The 25,955-nt window shown below is 38.8% G+C and overlaps 1 protein-coding gene across 6 annotated transcripts in view; it reads right to left on the bottom strand.

Moving 5' to 3' along the window:
• Positions 1-25,955, bottom strand: part of St7 (suppression of tumorigenicity 7) — a 233,144-nt gene that overhangs the window by 173,087 nt on the left and 34,102 nt on the right. For 2 of the 6 annotated variants that reach the window (XM_060374063.1, XM_060374066.1), the window contains exon 2: positions 8,123-8,159. The exons of the other annotated variants lie outside the window; for them this stretch is intronic. In XM_060374063.1, coding sequence (XP_060230046.1) covers positions 8,123-8,144 — 22 coding nt within the window. In that variant the 5' untranslated portion in view covers positions 8,145-8,159. The remainder of the gene's footprint in view (positions 1-8,122; positions 8,160-25,955) is intronic. 6 annotated transcript variants of the gene reach the window in all.

Here is a 25,955-nt window from a genome sequence, read left to right as displayed (position 1 = left end):
CCACTCACATCCTCACCACAAAATGGCCTTTATTGCCTACCTCTGAATCTGGCTCATCCTGGTGACTTATGTGACTTCTGAGAGCTCAGAAGCTAAAGCTTAAGCAACTCAACATCCTCCACCTGGTCTCTCAGAATGCGCTGTCAGGAGATAGTCCCTCGAGGAATGCAGTACCATGCGGCAGGAAGCTTCAGCCACATAAAGAAGCAAAGTACATTTCTGCCCACAGCCCCAGCGAGCCCCAAGTCAACAGGTAGGAGCCACAGCTAGCTATTCTAGGACTCCAGCTCACAAGAGCCTTAAAAATAGCTACAGAAACCTGGCCATAACTGCCTAAGAGACCTAAGAATGGGAGCTGAGTGGGGCTTGCTTGAGCCAAACAACAGTGAAAATTAGCAATGCACACTTCTTTAAGCTGCTGTTTGGGGTTAGAGAGTCACAGGTAACTGAATAGCATTATACTAAAGTAAGCCTACAAACATTCAGGTGAGAAATTGCAGGCTTCTCAGTGAGGCAAGGCTAGGCTGGACCACCTATGTGTTTTTCCCCAGACCAGACCCTACCAAAAGCCTTTCCTCAGTCTCTAGTATTCTATAAGTAGCAAGAGTTACAACAGTGAAGACTGATTTCTGGCTCAATATTCATCCTTAATAGGCTTGCTGCTGCTTCCCCAAATGTGTGCAAAGTCCTGAATGTTCAATACATGCTTAATTTTGATTCACAACAGGAAGGCCATTTTACTTTCATGCTCTAAAGAAATTGATGGCTGGAGTAACTTGTCGACTTAGATCTGACACTCTAAAGCTACCAGTATATGGGAAATTATCAGCTCGTTCCAGTTTATCTGTCCATGAAGATCTGCATTCTGTAATTAATGTCTCTCATGTTATTGCTCTTTTGCGTCACCTGGTCTTGCTCTGAAGGGTGATAAGTAAGAGATGTTTGTTGACATGTTTCTGACATACTAGAAATATATGAAAGCCTCCTTAGCCTAAAACATGTTCTTAAACCATGTATTAACCACATATAATTCAACATATCATTTTTCCAATAATGTTGTTTAACCCATAGCAGATGCAGATGTTAAGAATAAGCATTAACTAATAAAAGCTTAGTTATGGTGCTATCTACCATGCTCTGCGGTTATCGCTTAAACTGGAGGAAACTTTGTTCATAAGAGACCAGTAATAACTGACTCATTGGGCCGGAGAGATGGCTCAGAGGTTAAGAGCACTGTCTGTTCTTCCAGAGGTTCTGAGTTCAATTCCCAGCATCCACATGGTGGCTCACAACCATCTATACTGGAATCTGATGCCCTCTTCTGTCATGCAAATGATCTACAGATAGAGCACACTTATATGCTAAATAAATAAATATATAAAAAAATAAATAACTGACTCATTAACCCACCGACACTGCTGAGAACCACAAAGTGACAAAGATTGTGTGTTTTACATCTAAGACTACATATCCAGAACACTGAGGCTTACTAGAACTACTTTTCCTTAACTTGGAAATTTTCCTTTCCTTAATTTACTTAAATTACACATTCATATGACTATCACACTGACATGGACAACATATGCACTGAGAAAGTTGTTTTTGTTTTGTTTTGTTTTGTTTTTTAAGACAGGGTTTCTCCGTGTAGCCTTGGCCTCACTTTGTAGACAAGGCTGGCCTTGGACACAGAGATCTGCCCTGCCTCTCCCTCCGAGTGCTGGGATGACAGGCATAATCCAGCACGCCCAGCTTGGTAGAGTATTTTAAATGGTATTTTAAGAGTATTTTAAGCCATTTCTGCAAGACTGGTGTGATTATGTAGTGATGCCTGCCATGGGAGTGACAACAGGTAGCAAATACACAGGGCGTTTGCCCCCTCATCCAGCTCTATGCAAACTCTACTCTTCAGAGGTGTCCTCCTTCAGTCTTTACCCAGCTGGGGGAGTAATGGCTTCCTGTCTTTCTGTTGTTCTTTCCCACTGCTGGATATTACTTTACAGAGTTGTGTTTTGACAAGCCCCTTCCTAGGCACATGTCCTGACCTTATAAAGACAGTTCTCCTACCACTAAAATTTCATTCAATAAGCCACCGTTTAAACGTGCACAGCTAAGCCCCACTAGTATGTGGGTACAGACACCATTTGAATGCAGCCAGTTGAGAACCCCTAATGTCTATACTCGGTACTTGTTATCTGTTCTGGCTGCCATTTCTACTTCACATGTGAAATTGCACAATCATTTTTAAATTCACAGTTAATTACTTCTATGAGTTAAGGATATAAATGAATTACAGTGAAAATCCTACAATTTACTATTGTAGTATAGTAAATATGACTTTTAACTAATACCAAGTGTGTGTTTCATAGTCTAGTATCCCAGTCTCATACTGAGTTAAAATAACTGGTTATATTAACTGGTTGTTATGGATATTATGAATGCTTAAAAAATACACATGTCCAGTGACTTTCCTAGCTGAGAATCCGTAACAATAAGTACTATTCACATCCTGTGTAATTCCATGGGAATTCTACAGGGAAAGTTCCATATTTGGTAATTTTCCCTGATGGATTTCCCACAGTTTAGACAGGATATGAATCTGGTCCATTGTAGCAATAAAAACAACAAACCACTGGACGCTTGTGTCATTTTTGCTGAACAAACTATAGGCTAACAGGGAGCCCAATACTGAGGCGAACTAAGAAGTTAATGGATATTTTTGTTCCACCTTTGAACTAGTGGACAAACAGGGATATAGCCACAAAAGAAATATACTCCTGTCCTTGTTTAAAACATCCCTTTGATTTTACAAGTTACAATGTTAAGTATCAACAGAGAAGAGACACAAAAGGAAATCTTACATCAGCTCTTGCTGTTAGAACGAAAGTAGACAAAGTAAAGCAAGTCAAAAATATCGCATGGGCTGTCCTTCCCAGACTAAGATATGAGTTTACTCCAGCATGAGTCCCATGAGCCACAGTTGCTTTCCCATAGCCACGAACCTTCACTTTTTGTGGTGCTCTAAACTGTCTAAAGCCACGCAACACTCATGGGCAAAGTGCAGACTTGGGAGTTTAATATAACCCCAGTTAATCATTTCTATTTTTGCTTTGAGATGAAAGCCTCTAAAATCTAATATAGCTCAATACTAGCAGCCAGATTAATGTTGTATGAAAGAGAAATAGCCGGTCTTCCTAAACTACTAAGTTGCATATGGCAAATACTAAGACAGGGGAAAATAAGGATCACACTAAAATGTGATATACTATCACATTTCATACTATCAGCAGAAAAACAGTCCTAACACAGTTCTTAGTAATAATTAGTTGTTTATATTGGGAAATGGCCCATTTTAGCGGTAATTTTGGGCAACTATAGTCCCTGTTCAACTTACTTCAACTTATGTACACATGTCACAGTAAAACAATAGACAGTAGTTGAACCTTACACATAACCAGCTCTCAAGTCCTTGTGGTACACAAAAAGGAGCAGGACTTCTCTTTCCTTACCAGATGCACTTCATTCCAGCAGCTCTGTGGCCTAGCGGTGCCGGGTGTGTTCATCTGACTGTCTCTCATACGACTGCTCACAATGTGAGAGAATCGCCTTCCTTGTGGTAGCATGACACCACGGTCCCTCTTATCACTAAACTGTTCCGTTCCAACTTAATGAACATATCTATCATGAAAGCAATGGCCGCAGGTGCACCTCGGTGCCCACCACAGACACATCATCTGAGTACCATCCAGCATCTTTCTCATTATCCCATCCAACGTGATGCAGGTACATCAAAGAGGTAATTCTGGACCTCCTGTCCTCTCGCCATCGCCATTACGATGAGATGGGAGAGTCTCACACTAGTTACTATTTTGTTGGTACTCAAAATTTTCCCGTTTGCCTCACAGACGCCTTAGTCTAGAATGCTCTCTTTAGTAAATATGTAACAGAATGTGGAAGGAGAGATTAGATGAGGCTGTTTGCCTGGGGGATATCCTATTTCTCAGCAGGTAGGTACTAACCTAATAAGGCAGGTGCTTTGGGACACACATTACCACGGCAGGGCACAATTCCCACCACTGCACATCTTTCATTGGGCCCTTTCATCGGGCCCCTTGAGACACGAAAAAGGTAAATACAGGAGGGGGGCGGGGAGCAGAACTGAGCCAAGTCAGCGCTAATTGAATAGACAGTTAAAGTGTCTATCTTCTGGAGAACAGCAAGCTTTATAAAAGAGGGTGTAACCAAATGGCAACACTACAGTTTTCCTCACTGAACAAAAAGAGAAGATGAACTAATTTGTCTCCTGGTTCCAGTTTTTTGTTGTTGTTGTTTTTTTAACTTCAGAAATTTAAACTTCTTTAAAAGTTTCCAGAAATATACTTTTTAATTTTTCAAAATTCAACTGACTTTTCTATATAAACTTCATTAAATTAAGTTAAGTACTCAAAATATGCATTTAATGACTGCTTTTCACAATAAAACTTTATTGATAGCATTTTCTTCTTACCTTAAATTATTCTGAGCCCCAGAACTAAAACTGTATTTCTTCAAAGCCAATAAAAAAATAAAATCATTAGTCTCATTTTTACATATGAAAAATGTCAGTAAAGGAAATTTTTATTAGAATACATCCAGATGGTAACAGAGGCACAGAACACCTCAGGCCACTATCCTTCCTACTTTGTCACAATGAGTCTCCTAACGCTACAGACAAGTTCATGTCAAAGTAAGGCCTAAAACAATGATGGCCAATCTATACAACTACAATAAACTGACATGTGCCAGTCAGAAAGATGCGTGTAGGCTTTTTAGAGACAGGCAGAAATTATGTTAGTGGGTTGGGAATAGAGATCCCTAGGCTAAGTCTCTTATATTATAAAAACAGACAAAAATATTCAATAAACTCTATCAGACATTAATGGAATTTATTAATTATTTTTGAGTAGTTATGTAAGTCTTTAACTTTCAAGACATTTGCTCTTTCAGATGAATTTTTGTCTTTCATAAAGGTTATGTATTTTTTTTTAATTTGGGGGTTGTTTATAAGGGAGGGTTAATTAAGATAAGCAATATCTTGGTGAGATAGAAATATAATAGTATAGAAGTAGGCCATTACATACTCCTAACCTCAACAAATAAGACACAAAATTGACTTAATTTTATATCCAACAAGTCAAAAAATGAAGATGTGTTTCCTTGTGTTTCCTTGTTTTATATGTAAAAAACAAGAAAGCCAGAAAGAAAATTTAATAGAGCCATTAACAACAGGAGTTTGGGAAGTCACAAATCAGAATGGTGGTTATTACTTGGCAAGAAGGAGAAATGTTAATGGATGAGAAGGCCATAATTCTTCCTGAGGACCAGAAGTGTTCTGCATCTGTCCAGGTAGAGGCACTGCTAGTACAAACATGGTACAAATCTCAGAAGTCGCTCTAAGACTATGCAGCCTATTACGCATCAACCATACCCCAGTTTAAACAACAAGTAACTAAAACATGCTGAGAGCAGAAGAAAATCTTCCCCAGGGAAGAGCACACCAAATGATTGTCCAATACCAAATAGTCAGCCCTGAGCACATACAAACAAGTAATATTATACAGCTAGAGTAGGTTCTATTTAGGTACAGAGGAATAGATATACCCATAAACATACACATATATGCATGATAACAATAATTAATGAAAGAGACCATAAATTTGAAAGAGAGCAGGAAAGGGTATGTATATAGGAAGAACTGGAGGAAGGGAAAGGAAGGGAGAAATGATGTAAGTATATTATAATCTTTAAAAAAAAAGGAAAAACAATTTTAAAGTAAAAATTAAAAAAAAATTATACAAGTAAGGCAGAGCAGCCAGAAGTCAAATATAAAAATAAGACACAACATCGCTGAAGGAAGCTTCTCCTAGTCTTTCCGGGATCCACCGCAGCCCTGCCCACAAGGTGGATAAAGACTTCTAAGACAGGTCAGTGAGCGCATCAAAGTAAGTTTGGGAGACTCCTTCTAAACTAAGTAAAATTTCAGAGTACTATTTCCTGCGTGTTCTCAACGTGGAGAGTTTTCAGCCTACAAAACACCACCCAAGGTGAAGAGGTACAGACGGAGGACTATAGCCACAAATAAAGCAATCACACTGGGCACACAGTGCACAGTGTCCCCTCATCTAAAAGAAGGCAGGCATTTCCAATCCTAAACAGCCACTGGAAGCATGAATACCTGTGGCCTTCTAGGGACAAGGAAGAGAAAAAAATTAATCCTCAGTCAAGGCAAAAAGGTTCTCAGTAAAAGAAAAAAAATGCTATTAAAAAATTTATTACAATTTATTCACTTTGTATTACAATTTTATTCACTTTGAGGGAGGTGTAGCTCCCTCCCTTGTGCCCTCCCAAATAAAAATTAAAATTAAAAAAAAAAAAGGAATGGATGGAGGAAGCAAGGGAAAGAGAAAATGAGGGAGGGAGAAAGAGAGGGATGGAAGAAAGGAGGAGAGGGAGGGATAGAAAGATAGAGGGAAGGAGGGAAGGAGAGCTAAAAAGGGGGAAAGAAACAGAAAAATAGATACATAAAATAATTTTTAAATTAAAAAAAAACTTGCATGACAGTGTTTTGTTCACTGAATAGTATTCACTTCTGTTCCAAAATGGTAGCTATGGAAACCAAAAGCAGTTTTCAAATATGCCACATAGCACATGGGTGAGACTATCAAAAGATAAGGTTTAATGATGGAAAAAAAAAAAGGTTGTATGTGGAAAAACAGGCCAGACAATGGAAGACCTTACCATAAGTGCCAACAATGCCACTAACTGCATTATTTTTCCTTTAATACACAGTATGAATATTCCTGTCCTCACCTAGGGTCTTAAAGCAATAAAATCCCATTACTGAAATGAGAAACAGGGAGGACGCTGCCATCTGTTTCTTGGATGACAAGTATTCCAAATGTACCATTAAATGAATCTTAAGATAGTTTTAAATTAGTAAGAAACACCATTGTCATATGTTGAATGGACACTAAGTCTCACTATTAGTGTCTTGAATTTGATTAGAAAATATGTTATTATCAGAGATGAGAGGTTTCCACAATAAAAAAAAAAATGAACCTTTATAAAAGCCAGCACGAAGAGACAAAAGAACAGAGGGTTATTAGCGCTCTTCAAATGCTGTTCTTCTACAATAATCAGCAGCCACCCCACAATCACATGGGTGGTTGTGACCAGAAAGTTAAGGCTGCATTACAAATTCATCAGAAATAGATTTCCTCAATGTCCTACCTTAACCCGGCCCCCTTCCCTCCTGCAAAGCCAGGCCAGTAGGTCAAATCTCTAGAAATTCTTTAACTGTCACCTTTGGTTACTGATGATGGAAGAATGTTTTGCAAAGCCTGTACAACCTCACTGACAAGCTATGTTACTTTATATCAAACATTAAATAGTTCTCAGACAGGTTGGCTATTAACATTTTTTAAATACCTATTTAGAGTGTCTATAACTGCTGTCCAGCCCAGCCCACTGTGCAGGGCCTACTCTGCACCAAAGCAATTGCATTGTATAAGTTTAAAACAGATACAACGCTGCCATTCTATAACGTTAACCAACGTATCAAAATTGAAGCTACTGTGAAAAAAAAAAAAACAACTGCTGTCTTCAAGCAAATTTATTATTCTTCTTAAACCTACATGTAGCATCTACCCATGTGTTTTTGTAAAAATATGGAGGAAGATATATAAAGACACCTTTATCTCTCAGATGAAAAATGTGAACCCCTATCTTAAAACGCTGTCATCTCAGGGTCTTCTAGCATCTATTTTAGGGTTTAAGGACATTAGGACCCTCTGACAATGGATCAGTGACAGGCCTGATCCCATCAATTAGCACGGTCTGGGAAGCTGCCTGGATTCTGTCTTCTCTACCTCCTCCCTCTTGGAGGCCTGGTTTGGCCACATTGACATCCCTGGCTTCAAGAATGAATAATCCACTTCAGGAAAGTCTCTTACCCCAGACCAGTTCCTCTGTAATTAGAGGCAAATGCAAATATTATTAACCTAAGGCAAAGTGATCTGAACTCAAGCCAGTGAATCCATGACAGCACAGATTCTATAGAACAGAGAAGTAGGATCCATTTACTTACAGGAAGATTCAGTACCAAACATGGCTGGCTCCAGAAGCTGCTTTAAAAAAAAAAAAAAAAATTTAGAAGAAAGGAAGGAAAAGGGAGGTAAGAAACCGTAAGATGTGCATGTGCTCCTGAGAGCGGAGAGATGAGCCGGCTACACAGCAGGGGTCATGAAGCCAGACAATGCAGTCCGAGCTGTGTCCAGCTGCCAGATTCTCCTCTGAGAGCCTCAGCCTTCTCTCGAGAGTGGAAAGCAGGGTCTGCAGCACCGCAAAAAGAGCTGCTTTTCAAAATCCACCAGGCAAAGAAAGGCCGACGCGGCTCTTGGGGATGCAGTGAGGCAGGGCTAGGTAGCGCAGGCCAGGTCTGGAAGCAGCAGCACTGATACTGCAATCCTCAGCCCTGCTGTAGCTGTAAGACAATAGCAGGGCTTATGCATACGCCGGATGACGTCAGGGACACTGCACAGACTGACTGCGCTGCCTGAATCAGAGGCTCCGGGGTTTCAAGGGAGCAGCGCGATTCAAAAGGGAATTCCTTTGTCACAAAATGCACAAGACCAAAAACCACAAGCCCATTCCCAGTTCTGAAGAGCTCTTCATCCTGTGATGCCACTCAGCAAGAGACCTCAAAGAAATTTAAATACTGGCCTTCCACCAACTAACCACAAAGACATGCGGATCAGGGTTCTCGTTGTATTACAGCAAATAACGCTTTGCAAGGGAATTAACGGGTATCAGAAATGAGAAAAATAATCTACATTTAAAAGTAATCACAGAAGAGTTCAAGATCATTATCTCTAAATTATGGTGGGTTCCCATCAAAGGTTGTACATTTAATCGCAAATGGATGAAAAGATGTATGCTAAGTATGTTTGGAGCATTTACATGTAACATGAATGTATTAGTGAAATAATAGCGTAAGCAGTTGGCAGCCAGCCTCAAGTAGTAGAGATTACACTTTTACTCATTCGCAAATATTATTCAAATATGAAAACCACAATTTGTGTACACATGTTTCTCATCTTATTCCTTCTGCCTTATTTTAAATTTGACCTTTTGAAAGTTTCTGTTCTTCTCAGTAACTCAGGCATTTTTAACGCTGTGTTCACATACCTGTGTACACTTATGAATGGCTAGGCATTTGTGACTAACACACTTCTTCTTAATTGGCTGAAACAAAAATAATTGAAAGAACAACAACATGCCGCTTTGACTCACTGAGCAAATAAAAGTCCTCCTGCATTGTTTTATTCTTATTCTTAAAAATCTGGCTTGAAGGCACACATATTAAAAGTAGGTGAACTTTAGCGTGCCTACCCCACAAAGGCAGAGAAGGAAGTTTGTTCCAATGTTTTAAAAATTCCAAAAGGTACAGAAGAGGTGTGGTGTGCATAATGCCACCCTTTGACCACCATGTTCAGGAGGAAGTTCGAGAGTTCAGGACTCCCCTCCACCTGTTCTCAACATTCGTACCTTTTTCAATGATTTGTTTACAAAAAAAAAAAAAATCTTAATATGGATACAAGCTTTTAAACATTAAATTTGTGTCAGGAATAGAAGTCACATTAGAGTTTCTCTGGTGATTAAATGTAGGCCTGACTCGTCATCTTAGCTTAATAGTTCCTTGTATTCACTGGACAGTTTATTCAAGGTAAACTGGCTCAGCATATAGAAAACGATGAGCCATCGTGAAGAGTAAGTGTGAATAAGCGGGTCTTGCAGAAAAGGATATCAATATGTAATGTCTCCTTGCTTACTGTGTATCAGGCACTATTTGGGACTTCTATAGGCACACATTCATTTACTCTCCATACTGACTCCATGAGGAGACACTGCTATAACCGACATTTGAAAGTTAGTTCAGCAAGATGGTGTAAGGAGTAAACATTATGTTGAGATTCAACCCAGGAAGCCTGCTTCCAAAGCAAGGCTATTAACCTGCACACCACAACACCTCTGGAAAAACGTGACCACATAACTGCCAACATGATACAGCATTTTAAAGGCCAAATGAAATAAAGGGAAAACAAGTTGAGTAGAAAATGCAGATAGATGATTTTTTAAAAAGTTACCAAATAAAACTAAAACTATATAGTAGTAAAAACTTCAGTATCAACTAAATTATAAATATATAAAAATGTCCCCCATTCAAATAAATCTTTCTTGAGATGTATTTGCAACAGGTGGGGGGGTAATACTTAAAGTGGTGGAACCTCAAAGCCAAAGGTCATCTTATGTGAGTGACTGATTTGTTTGTTTGTTTGTTTGTTTGTTTGAACACTTTTACCCTGGGAAAGGTCTACTTTAAATTGTGTACAAGACATTGTCTATGAAGTCATTGAATTAATGGATGGATGAAGATAAAGCCATCAAAAACTTAGAAAAAATAGAAAAGAAAGTGATTCTCTGCAGATGAGGAACTTTCCAGCAAGGTCCATGATGATCTGTGTGCAGTGACTACTTTACCAACTGACTGGGGGCGCTCTTTGTTTCTGCTCATCTGTGAGCTCAGTGTACATATCACAGATCAATGTCTCTTTAGTTACGAGATTTTTCAAGAAGTCTTCTTGTCAGATGGCTTTAGAGGCAGCAGTCTGCTAAAAACAGCAGCATCTAACCATCAACAACACCTGACAGAAGTTCACACCACTTGATGTGGTGTGACGTGGAGGCCGGAGATGTTTGTAAATGAAACACTTTGCAAAGTTTGGTTGCTCATCACTGAGTACCCCTCATCGACAAAAATTATTTCTGAAGTTTCCCTTGCTCTGATTATCTCCTCCTCTACTATGCTCATGGAATAAACACAAGTTTTAATGAGTTGCCTAAGGAAAATGCAAAGGAAGAAAATGAAAGAAAAATAAAACTGATTTGAAGTTCCTAAATGCTCTATTCCCCCCTCCAAAAAAAAGATCACATAGATTTCAAAACCAAAGTAATCTTTGACTTCATTTTGTCTAATCATTAATGCCTGGACCTTGTCCTCCCCGATCATAAATACAGCACTGTGGATTTCAGGGTAAAATCAGCAATGGGAGCCAGCAAGATGACTAGTTGGTGAAAGCTCAGGCTCCTGCACCATGTAAGGTGGAAAGAGGGAAGCAACTCCATAAACTTGACCTCTGACTTCCACACGCACCTCACTCACACATATAGCACAAATACGTGCAATAGTACCAATGATGAAAACCGTAATGAGTAAAGGAGAGATCTGATTTATAAATGAATTGAAATTAGCAATAAGGGAAAATGCTGATATTCCAAATAATTTATTCTTCAAAATAATCACCATAGTAAGCTTAGGGAGTGGCCCAGTGGTTAAAGCAAGCTGGTGAGCTACTAGCCATATGAGGGAGCTCTGGGTTCAGGTCAGAGAATCCCCTGCAGTGAACACAATGGCTAGTAGAGGAAGAAGACTCCTATGTCAACCTTGAAAGTCCTAGTGGACGGACAGAGAAACAAATATGCAGCATGGGTGGCGGTAGTTATGTATTTTGAAAATAGAAAGGAATTGGAGGAAACAGGATGAATGGAAGAGCATTTTAGCAAGACTGCCAGGTGAACCCTAAAAAGGTGACAGAGATCTGAAAACAAAAAGGTGGAGCTATATGAATAACACGAAAACCAAATGGAAAAGAGTGGCAAAGTCCAGAATAAACAGGAATGTTTATGGTCCCTTAATTTTTTTTTACAGTGACCCTATTATTAAATCAGTTTTCTATTGGAAACCATTCCTTTGGGTGTTTTTGTGATTTAGTAGGAGAGGGGGTCACACTGAAGTATGCTGACAGCACAATGCCGCTTCTATCACTATGTGAAAAAGTCACCAGTCCAGGAAATGAAAACATGAGCTGTTCCCTTCAAAGGTAGTAAACTAAATGTACCATGCTTGAAAATGAGTAAATTAATATAGTTAGGAAAGATAATGTTCAAAATAGCATCCTACAAGCAACAGAACCAAAAATCTGGGCACAGGGGTCTTTTTCGAGACTGATAGTGCAACCAAGGACTATGCATGGAGATAACCTAGAACCCCTGCACAGATGTAGCCCATGGCAGCTCAGTGTCCAAGTGGGTTCCTTAGTAATGGGAACAGGGACTGTCTCTGATATGAACTGATTGGCCTGCTCTTTGATCACCTCCCCCTTAGTGGGGTGCAGCCTTGCCAGGCCACAGAGGAAGACAATGCAGCCACTCCTGATGAGACCTGATAGGCGAGGATCAGAAGGAAAGAGAGGAGACCTCCCCTCTCAGTGGACTCGGGGAGGGGCATAGGTAGAGAAGAGGGAGGGAGGGTGGAATTGGAAGGGGAGGAGGGAGGGAGCTACAGGTGGGATACAAAGTGAATAAACTGTAACTAATAAAAATAAAAAATAGCATCCTACTAATCCAATAGTTAATCTAATTAATGCATTTATTAATATGGCAGAACTTAAACCAAATATTCTTTCTAAGCATAAACACAAATTCTAAAACTGTCATACATGAATTTCCACCTTTCCCTTCTATTAAACATCTCACTTGTTACTTGTTAAAGTTGCATCTTTTAAAAAACTCAGTTATGCAAATAAAAAGCATTACTTCAAAACAACAGAGAAGTATATTAATGGCAATATTTAAGCAACTAGTACTTCTAGTATTTGGGAGGAAGCACAATTTTATTATTGAACACATACTCAGTAGGCTAGACGGTTCAACAGGTAAACCACTGGCCCCGCACGCCTGATGATGTCCTCTCCATCCCCGGATCCTTTGTGAAGGTAAAAGAAAGAAAGAACCTACTCCACAGTTGTTCTCTCACCTCCACATGATTGTAGGGATGGAACACCAGAAATCAAACAAGTACACATAACACACACACACACACACACACACACACTCACATCCACACAATAATAATAACATTTTGAAAAAATGTAAAGCATACTTAAAGGAAGCCTGTCTGTTAGAATGTCACAAATTTGACTGCTTTTGCATCGAGCTATCAAATATGTTCCTTCCTCTTTCAACGTAATGTGACAGAGGGGCAATCCTCTAAAGCCTAGGTAAAGTTAAGTGTCCCAAATAGACTTGTTCTATAAATCTTCAATGCCCCATTTTAGGTTTTCTCTAAAGCACATAAAACTGCATCTCATGTTTGTGTATTTGAATTTTATTTTCTGTATGACATCGTCTGAATTCAGATGCTTACTTTAAACTTTTGGCCAAGAGAAGAGAAATGTAAATTCACTGGGGTTTAAGTGTCTATGAGTATGACTCGATCTGATAGAGAAGAAACAACAGGGCATGTCTGGAAAAGTCCCTTGCAGGCTTATCTGAAATTAGTCACAATGAATATATAACAAATTCACACGTAGTAAGGAATAAATTAGTATATATTTTAAGCTTACATATTGCAATGCAATTTCATAAGAACAAATTTAAATATTACATTTAAAGTTATCCGTGTAGTCAGGATCTAGTCTAAATTTCATTTTACCTGCATATTCCATAACGAAACAGTAAGCAGGAAACTGGGTATTTCTCAGAGTACAGCTCTATCAGCCAGAAAACCAAACAGCTCCTTGAACAGGCAACATGCTTGGGGAAGCCTGCCTGCGCACACACACACTTTTGCTTATCTCAACTCAGCAGTAACCGCTGTGGTTCTGCACCTCTTTGACTATTTTTGTAAAGTCATGTTTAGAAAAGCCTCACCAATTCTCATTTATTTCCTGTTATTCTATGTTAAAATGGGGAGGGGTTGGCGGGAACTAACTCTCTAATTCCTCTCAGTGGAATTATTAAAAACTACAGGCTATCAATTAATTGCCTTAACTCTCAGAGTTCATGAAGTCACATAACTTAAGGAGTCAGTGCCCAAGCACTGGTCATTGTGTTCACTCATTGCATGGTATGTATGCACAGTTGATCCATTTGAAACACTCTCGACAAAAACCTAATAAACCTAATAAGGGTGACAAAAGAACAACCATTTAAAGCTTATCTAAATTGCATATCATTCAAAGACTCATTTACCCAAGACCTAAAATAGATTTCAAGTGGTAAGTACATATGGTCATTGCTGAGTCAGCTCTGTCTGATGTGATCTGTACTATCACATTGCCAAACACCCTGAGCCATCTTTTCTTTCACTGCCAATTGTTTATTTATTTAATGTTTTTTGAGACAGGGTTTCTATGTGTAGCCCTGGCTGACCTGGAACTTTCTCTGTAGACCACCCTGACCTCAAACTCAGAGATCCACTTATATCTGACTGTGATTAAAGGCATGTGCTACCACCACCCAGCCTTTCACTGACAATTGTTATGATCTTGAGTATGTGGCTACTCCATCTTGACATAATTCTTTACCTTGACTAACGATAAGACCAAAAAATGTATTTTTCCACAACTTTCCTTTTTTTTCCAAGTAAGTTGAACATCTGGACAACTTACCATTTAAAGTTATTTAAATACACCAAAATTGTGCTATTTGATTAGTTTTCAGTTTGGTTTTTTTGAGACAGGAAATCACAATGTAGCCTTGGCTGGCTTAAAGCTTGCAATATATAAGACTAGCCTGACCTTGAACTCACAGAGATCCACTTGCCTCAGAAGTGTTGGGATTACAAAATGGCAGCTACTTTAAAGAGAATATGGTACTGGTTATTATGCAGACTGCAAAGAAACAGTGTCTTCTTGGCACAGGGGAGCAGTTGCATACATGAACTCACAGCGCCTACAACAGCATGCATTAGACCTGTGCAAGCCCAAGGCAGACCACAGTGACAGCCCAGAGGCTGAGGTAATCCCCCACCCCGCCCTTTCCTGACTCTCTTACTTGAAGTAGTTCTGCCCTGCCCTGTGGGCCTCTGGCTCTCTGCTTTCACAGCTCACACTTCTCTGTTCCCTCTTAAACCCCAAAACCTTAGCTTCACCACAACAGCTTACATTTTTAGCCCATACAGTAACTTGCTTTGTAATTAAAGGTTTGAAAGGCCCAGAGTTGGATTATAAACGCTTGCCCTCTTTTCCACATTGTAGAAATGATAATATAGGGTTTCCCTATGTATCCACAACTCAGTTCTTACCCTCCTCACCGCATAGCACAGCTGAGCCTTCGCTCATCCCAACTTCCTCTTGCTGACGCCTCCAGATCAGGCTTTCCCTAAGATGTCGCCCGCCTCACCACTCTCAGCTTTCACCCTTACTGCACACAGTCCCAGCATTCACTTTCATCTTTTGGCATTTCTAACTTTGCTTCATTTACTGAGCGTCTTGGGCTCACAGCAACGTGTGAGAAGACTCTACTGCCAGGGGCCTGTATGCCTGAAGCAGATTTCTCCACACACTTCTATTAGTGAGATCTCTATTAGCAGATTTCTCCAGCTTCTCTTAGTGAGCTCCACCCGCATACCTCACCTCAAAACTTCTAAGTTTAGACACTTAACGGATCAAGCACCAACCAGACAGAACAACAGCCTTATGAAATAAGCAGTGTCCTCACATGCTCAGCTCATCCCTTTGACTCAGACTGGTACTATACCTTCACCAGGGCACAATTATGAGCAAGCCCTAATGGGAGGAGATCTGCTTTATCAGATTCCAAATCATGAACTAAGGACTCTTTCTAGATTCACAGCAGCTACTTCTAAGGCTTTCAATAAATGATGACAGCGCCCAAAGCTTTCTTTCAATGGCTTCCAGACACAAGCTACTTATATAGCAAGCAGGGGCCTCTCTTCTTACCTGGGCCTCAAGGAAGCCAACACTGAAAAGTGGAGTGAGAAAGAGGAGGGAATGACTTTAAAACATTTTTCCTTTACTAGAAAATTAGGGGGAGTGTTTTAAGTATTGAAGGTTAATTGATAAAAAGAATACACATTCATTAGTTTTAACATAGCGAATCATGACAAACATAACTAAAGTTTTAAAAATGCTGGTGAAATTTGAGTAATTAAGATTTTCTCTTTACAAGCATGAGCCCAAGAGTAATAAGCTTATTCAGTTCACCGACAGTGAAAGCCACAATAGATACATTTGAATCAATGCTCTACTGTGGAGAACAGAATCAAATTCCAAGCTTCTACAGCAGAGAGGTGACATATCAGCTGCACCTTCCTGTAGAAGAGCTTCATCGGGCAAACCACAACCCTTTCTGTGTGGTTTTGGTCTGTTTACCTGGTCTGCAAAAAGAACCACTAGAAAATACTCAGATGAAGTCAGGGAAATAGTCATGAATGAGTCATGAATGGCTGTTCTGGAGGGGAGAAATATAGAGAAATTCTTCAAGCAAATATGGTAGAATTCAGCTAGCATCACTGTAGGCAAAGGGGTCACAGAGTTCATGGCTCTTTGAGACAAATCATCCCCGCTGCTTTATAATGGGCTGGCAACGTCTTTCTGTATGAGGCCAAATCATAAATGTTTCAGATGTCACAGCACCATCTCAATTGTTAGCACAACTGAAACATGCTATTTTAATAGAAAAGTTCCCATCAACATTTTAAATAAATGAGGGTAGCTGTGTTCTGATGAAACCATACAAACCGTGAACGAAGTGTCTTACAATCATCGCATATCAGAAAAGATTACCCTCTTGACATTTTAATCAATATATTAGAAAGCATTGTTTCATGCAAAAACAACCCTGTGCTCCTCATGCTCAGCTGTCATTGATTTGAACATTCCCTAGAAGTCTCTGCCATGGACAAGACTCAGAAGTGGTGTACGCCACCAACCATTGTCTTGGTTATGGGGGCAGGAAACTCACAAAAATGTTGATCTCTGTTCCCTGCACTCCCAAAGACACTATGAGAAAATACAGAGTTCTGATAGTTGAGTACCTTGTTCATTCCCTAATGCATTTAAATTGGTGATAGGTAAATGCTAAAGGAACTTCCAAAAATCCTTGGTTAGTTTCACAGGATAAAGTCATTTCTACTCCACATATATTTATAGTCACCAACAACCCTAAACAAACAAACAAACAAACAAACAAATAAAGCTTTCCAAGTTTCCTCACAATTACATCATAAGCCAGGAAACTACAAAACACGCTCGTGCTGCCTACACCGGCAACAGTTCTGCTCTGAGAAAATCTGGCTCGTTCGAATCTGGCTGGAACTGTATTATTGAGAAAAAAGAAACTGAGATTAAATCTTAACCACACACTTAACTTCTCTAGGTGATTTGACATTTCAAAATGAAACCTGATTTGTGAAACTAAGAAGATGGATTATTTCTGAGGTCCTTTCATTCCTAAAATAGAATAGTTCCGTAGTGAGCTACACTGGTTAGAGTTCTAACCAAGCTAATTTTTCTACCAAAGTTCCTAGGGACATTTGCATTTGCACTTTCCCTTGTTCTTCAGGTAAGGAGCCAATAAATTCCTCTCTCTTATATCTGGGTTTTTTAAAGACCATGTAAAACATGTATCGGATCAAAGAAACTACTATTTTCTAGAAATAACACCATCTTCACACAGACAGTAGTGATACCAAGAAAAAGTACAGTGAAGAGCCTGGGAAATGATTTGTGTTTACGACAACCACACTGTCCACATTACAGATTCTCTATAAAAAAAAAAAAAAAAAAAAAAAACTTAGGGGCACATATATTTTTTGGCTTACAAAGAAAGATTTCTTTAGCACTGTTTCATTTAAAATAGTCACACTCCTGACCTATGTGAATCATTCCTCATAAACTATGACTCTGGAATCATACAGTCCTAGGTTTAGAACTGAAATTGCTACTTATAAATCAAAAAGTATTCTTCTCCAAGCCCCAGTTTCTCAGTGTACAGAAGGAGAGTATCAGATGTCAGACAGTCTGAACAGCCCAAAGAAGGAAAGCTGAGGTGCTCAAAACACAAAGTCATTACAGAACAAATATGCATCCAAATGGAAAATTGCACACCTTACCTCATACAACGGATTTCAGCCAAAATACAGGCACACGAAAAATATTATTTTAAATTGCTTTCAGACTATGTGTATAAAGTATCCGTGAATCATAAGTAAATGTTATGTCTACACATGGGTAGAAAAGATTCCTCACTATGCACATACAATATTCCAAAATCTGAAGAAACATCGTATCTGAAACAGTTTTGGTCTTCAATATTTCAAGTAAGGAATGCTCAAACTGTAGGAGATGAAGTTACATGTACATGATAACATACAGATACCGATACTGAATAACATCTGCAACACATTATGCCACATGACAAACAATGTACAAAGAAACAGCAATAACGTCCTAGGTTTGCAGGGTTTGAAAACACTACACAGACCAAAAAAAAAAATTCTGATATGTGTTCTAACACAGATAAACTTCTAAAATCTGATAAATGAAAAAGCAAGTCACAGAGAAACAACTTGATTGCACTTACGGGTGGCACATAAAGTACGAAGAAGCACTGAAATTACAAGCTGAGAGAGAGATGAGAAGCTGCTGTTTACAGAACGTGGAATTTCAGTTTTGTGCATGAAAAATTGGTTGAACAACGTACATACCCAACTACCCGACTACTGAACTGAGCACTTCATGGCCGAGAATGTAATTTTTAGGCTATGTATATTTTTTTAAAAATATGTTTTAAAATAAAATAAAATAACCTTTAAAATGTAAAGCAGCTAGCTAATACCTGACAGGAGAATCAATGACAGTGGTTCACTGTGGTCAACGCAGTACAGCTGATTATAAAATCTATTAAAAGGGCACTTTCATCATATATATAGTGTTACCCTAAAAGCTGTGCAACTTAGCAGCTGAAAGGCAGAGTAATGTTTAAATGATATATGAAGATAAAAAAGTTAATAATAAACTATATATATAAGTAGATTCAAAAAAGAAAAAAGCCCAAAGAATTGCAAAAGCTTGGTAAAACTTAGCTGCATTTCTATTTTTAATTTTGCTAGGATTTATTCTAAATGGAAATTAGATGGAGTTTATATAAATTTTAATTATAAATAGATGTTATGAATTATAAAGAATAGAAATTGTATTATTTAATGTTATGCTCAGCAATGCTCATTAAAGGATAAATGGACAAGCTTGAGTAGTAGATTACTTCCGAAGTTCCAGGAAATCTAACCCTCTAGAATAGGTAGGTATATTTTGCTGCTATCAACTGAGAGTAGTTTCTCTAAGACCAAGGACAATATGTAGGAAAGAATGAAACTGCATGCTTGTTTCAATTGCCCTCCTCTGAAAGCTTTACTAACTCTGAAAAGTTACATTTATTCTACTTATAAACAAAAGGGCCAAAAGGGCATAAGACAGACAAAGGTGGTTGGATTTAGAGAGAGAGATCTCCACGGGGTCTTCCTTGGGCAACTCTGACCTCAGCTGCACAGATAAGTTGCTCTTGAGTTCACATAGAAAGACCATTAAAAGCACAACAGTAGAGATGGGACCCTGGCAGGAGCTGGCGTCATTTACTAATCAGCGCTGGTATAAAGCTACTATCACTGATTTTTCTTTCTCAATAGGAAAACAGTTCTCAGACATCTTATCTCGTGACCTATGTGGTTGTGGCTCTCAGGCAAAATGCATTGTCCTTTCAGGGGTGTGAGCAGCTAATTAATGGTAGTTTTCAGAATTCCTTCCACCGAGATATTCTTACATATGAAATTTCTCAACTCAGCTCAGGTTTCTTTCCCAGGCCCTTGTTTCGTTTTTTATTCTTAGCAGAAATATGTCTTACATACTTTTCATGAGCATAGTTTCTTTTTAACTGAGCTGCCTCCCATGTCTTAAAACAGTGTTCCATGTTACTCATAGTTTCCACAGTCCATCAGCGCTTAAGAGGAAGTGTGATGTGATACTCAAAGAAGGAACTAAGTCTCATGAGCATCATCAATAATGCCCTTCGGCATTTCGTTAAAAATTTGACAAGAAGCTGGAAAGATGGTACTACACTTAAAAGCACTCACTGCTGTTGCAGAGAGTCTGGGTTTGGTTCCCAGCACCCACATCCGGTAACTCCAGGTCCAGTGCCCTCTGGCCTCAGTGGAAACTTGCAGGTACATGATGCAAGTAAATTTCCACATAAACTCATGCAGGCACACACATCCATAGAGTAAAAATAAATCTCCTTTTAAAACATTGACACAGGGGCTCATGAAAGTTGGGCATATTCTCTTATTAGTGCTAGCCATCCATGTGAAGTGCTTGTGCCTCATGATAAGCAGCAGAAGAAAGTGAAGCTAAGTCTAGGACAAGATCGATGGCTTCCAGATAACAGTGTTAAAGGAAAACTGGACTTTTTAGTCATATAATTGGGCTTAATATCTTATAATAAATCATAAGTAAATGCTGTTAAATAACGTGAACAACTTTAAGGTATTGTATCAGAACATATTAACAAATTTCACTTCACCAGAACTTGTCTTTATATTACAAATGTAAAAAGATGCATAGGAATGCGTTTCTTTACAAAACATACACAGAAAGAAAGAAAGCCTTCCTGATGCTCTACATTGAGGTGAGACCGTAATGAGCAAAATGCAAAGACCGATGAAGTTGCAGGCATTATACAGTGATATTTAAGTGCGTCTGTGTTACAAAATTACTGAGGAAGGAAAACACAAAACATGCCCTTTTCCCACACACAGTTCCTCCAAAAAAGTCCTCATTGCACAGGCTGCCCTTGTGAAAAAATCGATTAAAATATCTAAGTGACTCTGTCTGCCCAAAATGTTTCACGAAAAAATGTCATCCTTTTATTCAATTCTATAACACAAGTTTTTAAGCCTATGCACCATTTTAAAATGATACTTATTCCCTAGCCCACAGCTCTGCGGCATCCGTGGAGGTCTGCTGCGACCCACAGATAAGACACCTACACGCCAATCACCTGCCTGCTGGGTCCCCCATTTTCCCCTTTTTGTCTCCCTCCCCAGCAAGCCCAGCAGTGGTGAGCTCCATTTCCCTGCCCACAGCTCTACCTGCATTACCAGAGGCCTGCCAACAGCAGGGAAAACCAGATTGCTAAACACCAGCATAAGATCACAATCAACAAGAGCCAAGGCAGTATAGTACCACCAGCACCCAGCTATCCTACTGCAACAAGCCCTGGATATACTAACAAAGCTGATAGAAAACTACCTTCAGTCCAATTTTATAGATGATGGAGGCCTTTAAAGAGGAAGGAAATTAATAAATCTCTTAAGTAAAGAAAGAAAAATACAGTCAAACAGGTGAAGAAAATAAATAAAACTGTTCAAGACCTGAACATGGAAATAGAAAAAAATAAAGAAAACATCAAAATAAAAGGAATTAACAATCATTGGTCATTAATAGCTCTCAAAATCAATGAACTCAATTCCCCAATAAAGACACAGGCTAATAGAATGGATGCAAAACAGGATCCATCATTCTGTTGCAGAAAAAAACACACCTCAGCAACAAAGATAGAAATTACCTCAGAAAAATGGCTGGAAAAGATTTTCCAAGCGAACAGACCCAAGAAGCAAGCTGGAGTAGCCATTCTAATATCTAATAAAATAGGCTTTCAACCAAAATTAATCAAAAGATATGGGGAAGGATACTTCATACTCATCAAAGGAAAAATCCACCAAGATGGCATCTCAGTTCTGAATATCTACACCCCTAATGCAAGGGCACCCACATTCATAAAAGAAACATTACTAAAGCTTAAGTCACTCATTGAACCACACACATTAATAGTGGGAGACTTCAATACCCCACTCTTACCAATGGACAGGTCATCAATACAGAAACTAAATAAACTGAAATAAAGAAACTAACAAACTGACAAATGTTATGACTCAAATGGACCTAATGGACCTAACAGATATTTATAGAACTTGTCACTCAAAGCCAGAAGAATATACCTTCTTCACAGCATCTTATGGAACCTTCTCCAAAACTGACCATTTATTTAACCACAAAGCAAGTCTCAACAGATACATGAAAATTGAAATAACCCACTGTGTCATATCAGACAACTATGAATTAAAGCTGGATTTTAAAAAGTTTACATAATCTCTAGTCTATGAACATTGGATCAAGGAAGAAAAAAATTAAAGACTTTCTAAAATTTAATGAAAATGAACAGAATACATATCCAAGCTTATAGGACACAATGAAAGCAGTGCTAAGAGGAAAGTGCCTTCGTAAAGAACTTGGAAAGAGTTACTAGTATTAGAGTCCCATACTAGCAACTTAACACCACATCTGAAAGCTCTAGAACTAAAAGAAGCAAACACATCCAAGAGTAATAGATTGCAGGAAATAGTTAAATTCATGGCAGAAACCAATGAATTAGAAACAAAGAGAACAATACAAAGAATCAATGAAACCAAGACCTGGTTCATTGAGAAAACCAATGAGATAAACAAACCTTAGCCAGAATAACTAGAAGGCCAGAGACAATATCCAAATTACCAAAATCAGAAATGAAGAGGGAGACATAACAACAGACACTGAGGAAATCTAAAGAATCCTCAGGTCTTTCTTACTTCAAAGCCTATACTCCACAAAGTTGGAAAATCTAAATGAAATGGACAATTTTCTTGATAGATACTACTTAAAGTTAAATGGAGATCAGGTAAACAAGTTAAATAGACGTATACACCCTAAAGAAATAGAAGTCATTAAAAATCTCCCAACCCAAAAAAGCCCTGCACCAGATGGCTGTAGTTCAAAATTCTACAAACCTTCAAAGAAGAGCTAACACCAATACTCCTCAAACTAATCCACAGAATAGAAACGGAAGGACCATTGCCAAACTCATTCTATGATGCCACAGTCACCCTGATACCTAAACCACACAGACTCAACAAAGAAAATTTCAGAACAATTTCCATTATGAACATTGATGCTAAAATACTAACAAATCAAATCTAAGAATACATCAAATATATAATCCACCATGATCAAGTAAGCTTCATCCCAGAGATGCAGGGATGGTTCGACATACAACAGACTATCAATGTAAGCCACAATACATACAAACTCAAAGGAAACAAACAAAAACAACAACAACAAAAAAACCTTCCAAACATCTCATTAGATGCAAAAAAGAAAAAAAAATTAAAAAGGCTTTTGACAAAATCCAGCACCCCTTCATGATAAAAGTCTAACGAGACTTTTTTAAAAGGGCACAAGGCACATATGTAAATAGCAGTATATACAGCAAGCCAATAGCCAAGATCAAGTTAAATGGAGAGAAACTCAAATTCTACTAAAATTGAGGAAAACACTCTCAATATAGTACTTGAAGTTTTAGCTAAAGCAATTAGACAACAAAGGGCTACAAATTGGAAAGAAAGAAGTCAAAATATTGCTATTTGCAGATGATATGATATTCTACCAGAGAACTTCTACAGCTGATAAACACCTTCAGTGAGGTGGCTGGATATAATATTAACTCAAATCAAATCAATAGGCTGAAAAAGAAATTAGGGAAAGAACACCCTTCACAATAGCCAAATATATATATATATTTTTTTACAAATATATGATATATATATATTTACATATATATGATATATATATATATATCTTCTTATAACTTGACCCAAGCAAGTGAAAGACCTGTATGACAAGAACTTCAAGTCTCTGAAGAAATTGAAGAAGATATCAGAAGATGGAAAGAACTCCTATGCTTATGGATCAGTAGGATTAACATAGTAAAAACAGCCATTTTACCAAAAGCAATCTACAGATTCAATGCAATTCCCATCAAAATTCCAACACAGTTTTTTTTTTCAGACCATGAAAGAACAATTCTCATAAAAAGAAAAAAAAAAAAACAGGATAGCAAAAATAATCCTATACAATCAAAGAAACTCTGGGGGTATCACCATTCCCGAGCTCAAGCTGTACAATAGTACATAAACAATAGCAATAAAAACCACATAGTATTGGCCAAAAAAAAAAAAAAGGATGATCAATGGAATTGAATTAAAGTCACAGAAGTAAACCCATACAGCTTCTTTTTTGACAAAGAAGCCAAAACTATACAACAGAACAAAAAAGCCTCTTCAACAAATGGTGCTGATTTAACTGGATGTCTGCATGTAGAAGACTGAAAATAGACCCATATCTATCACCTTGCACAAAACTCAAGTCCAAGTGGATCAAAGACATCAACATAAAACTGTATACACTGAATGTGATAGAAGAAAAATCGTGGAATAGATTTGAATGCATTGGTTCAATTTCCTAAACAGAACACCAACAGCTCAGGCACTGATATCAACAATCAATAAAAGGGACCTCATAAAACTGAAAAGCTTCTGTAAAGCAAAGGACACCATCAAAAGGACAAAAAAATGGCAGCCTACAGAATGGAAAAAGATCTTTACCAACCCTTCATCCAAACTCTTTTGATTTCCAAAATATATAAAGAACTGAAGAAATTAGAGCGCAATAAACCATATAACCCAATTAAAAATGGGATACAGAGCTAAGCAGAGAAATCTTGACAGATGACCGTTAATGGCCAAGAAGCACTTAAAGAAATGCTCAACATCCTTACTCATCAGGAAAATGCAAATCAAAATGACTCTGAGATGCTACTTCACATCTGTCAGAATGGCTAAGATCAAACACTCCAGTGATAGCACATGTTAACAAGGATGTGGAGAAAGGGGAACACTCCATAGCTGGCGAAAGTGAAAACTTGTACAACTACTTTGAAATTCAATGTGGCGGTTTCTCAGAGAATTAGTAATAGTTCCATCTCAAGACCCAGCTATATGACTCCAGGGCATATATGCAAAAGATGCTCCACCAAACCACAAGAACACATGAGCAGCTACAGGTATGTGAGGGCCCAGCTCACTATGCACATTGCGTCCTTGGGCAGGTGGTGGAGGGCTTTATAAGAAAGCAGCCAATAAGTAGCATTCCTCCATGGCCTCTGCTTCAGTTGCTGCCTTCAGGTTCCTGTCTTAGCTACCCAGGGTGATGGACCGTACCTTTAATTAAATAAACCCTTTCCTCCCCAAGTGGCTTTTTGGTCTTGGTGTTCTCACAGCAGTAGTAAGCAAACCAGGACAGGTTGGATTTTTCGCTAATACATACAAATGCATTTACACACTCCATTGATAAAGAGAACAACATAAAGAGTGCCCCAGTTTTTCTATTCTGAAGCTCAGTGCCTCCCACACATTTTATTTGTAAGGCACTGAATCCGTGTAGGGCACTTGGGCAGCTACGTTGTTTTGAGCTTTACAGAAAAATGTGGATGCTCTCACCAACATGTCTTCCAGAAGACCTGGAATAAGACATTCACCTTTAAGACATTTGTGTTGCTCGTAGACTCCCGGGAGCACGGTAAATCTCCTGATGGCCAGCCCCGTAGAGAAACTGAGTCCTTCCCCACCGGCACCCCTATCAGAAGACATCAATTGTGGAGAGCTATACTTCAGCATCCTTATCACAATTTTTAGGAGTTATCCTCTCTTCAAAGGCTTTCTGTCTAGGCTGTTACGTTTGGGAGATGGGGGTAGGAGTTATCATGAAAACCTATGTCCCTCTTTCTCAACTGTGAGTCTGCAGTCATCAATACCATGGCAAAAGTATCTTCCTTGCCCTTTGCAGTCAGTGGGAGCACATGTCACAGACTTTCAAAGTGCCTCTAGCATCGGCACATGTAGAGCCTCAGCATGGTCTCCGCTGGCAGTACAAACCATTGATGTCAACACAGTCCTCTGCAAAGCACAGGCCATGGACACTATCATAGCCATTGGCCAAGCACAGGTCACAGACATCAACACAGCCTCAGGAAGGGACGCAGGCCACTCACATCAGCATGGATTCAGGGGGCAGCCAAGACTGTGCACATCTGCATGGCCTTCAGTAACAGGGACAACGGGCATCAACATG

The sequence above is a fragment of the Meriones unguiculatus genome, chromosome 21 (genome assembly GCF_030254825.1).
Source record: "Meriones unguiculatus strain TT.TT164.6M chromosome 21, Bangor_MerUng_6.1, whole genome shotgun sequence".
NCBI lineage: Eukaryota > Metazoa > Chordata > Mammalia > Rodentia > Muridae > Meriones > Meriones unguiculatus.
Note: the sequence above shows the minus strand (reverse complement) of the source record. Positions and strands in the feature narration are given on the sequence as shown.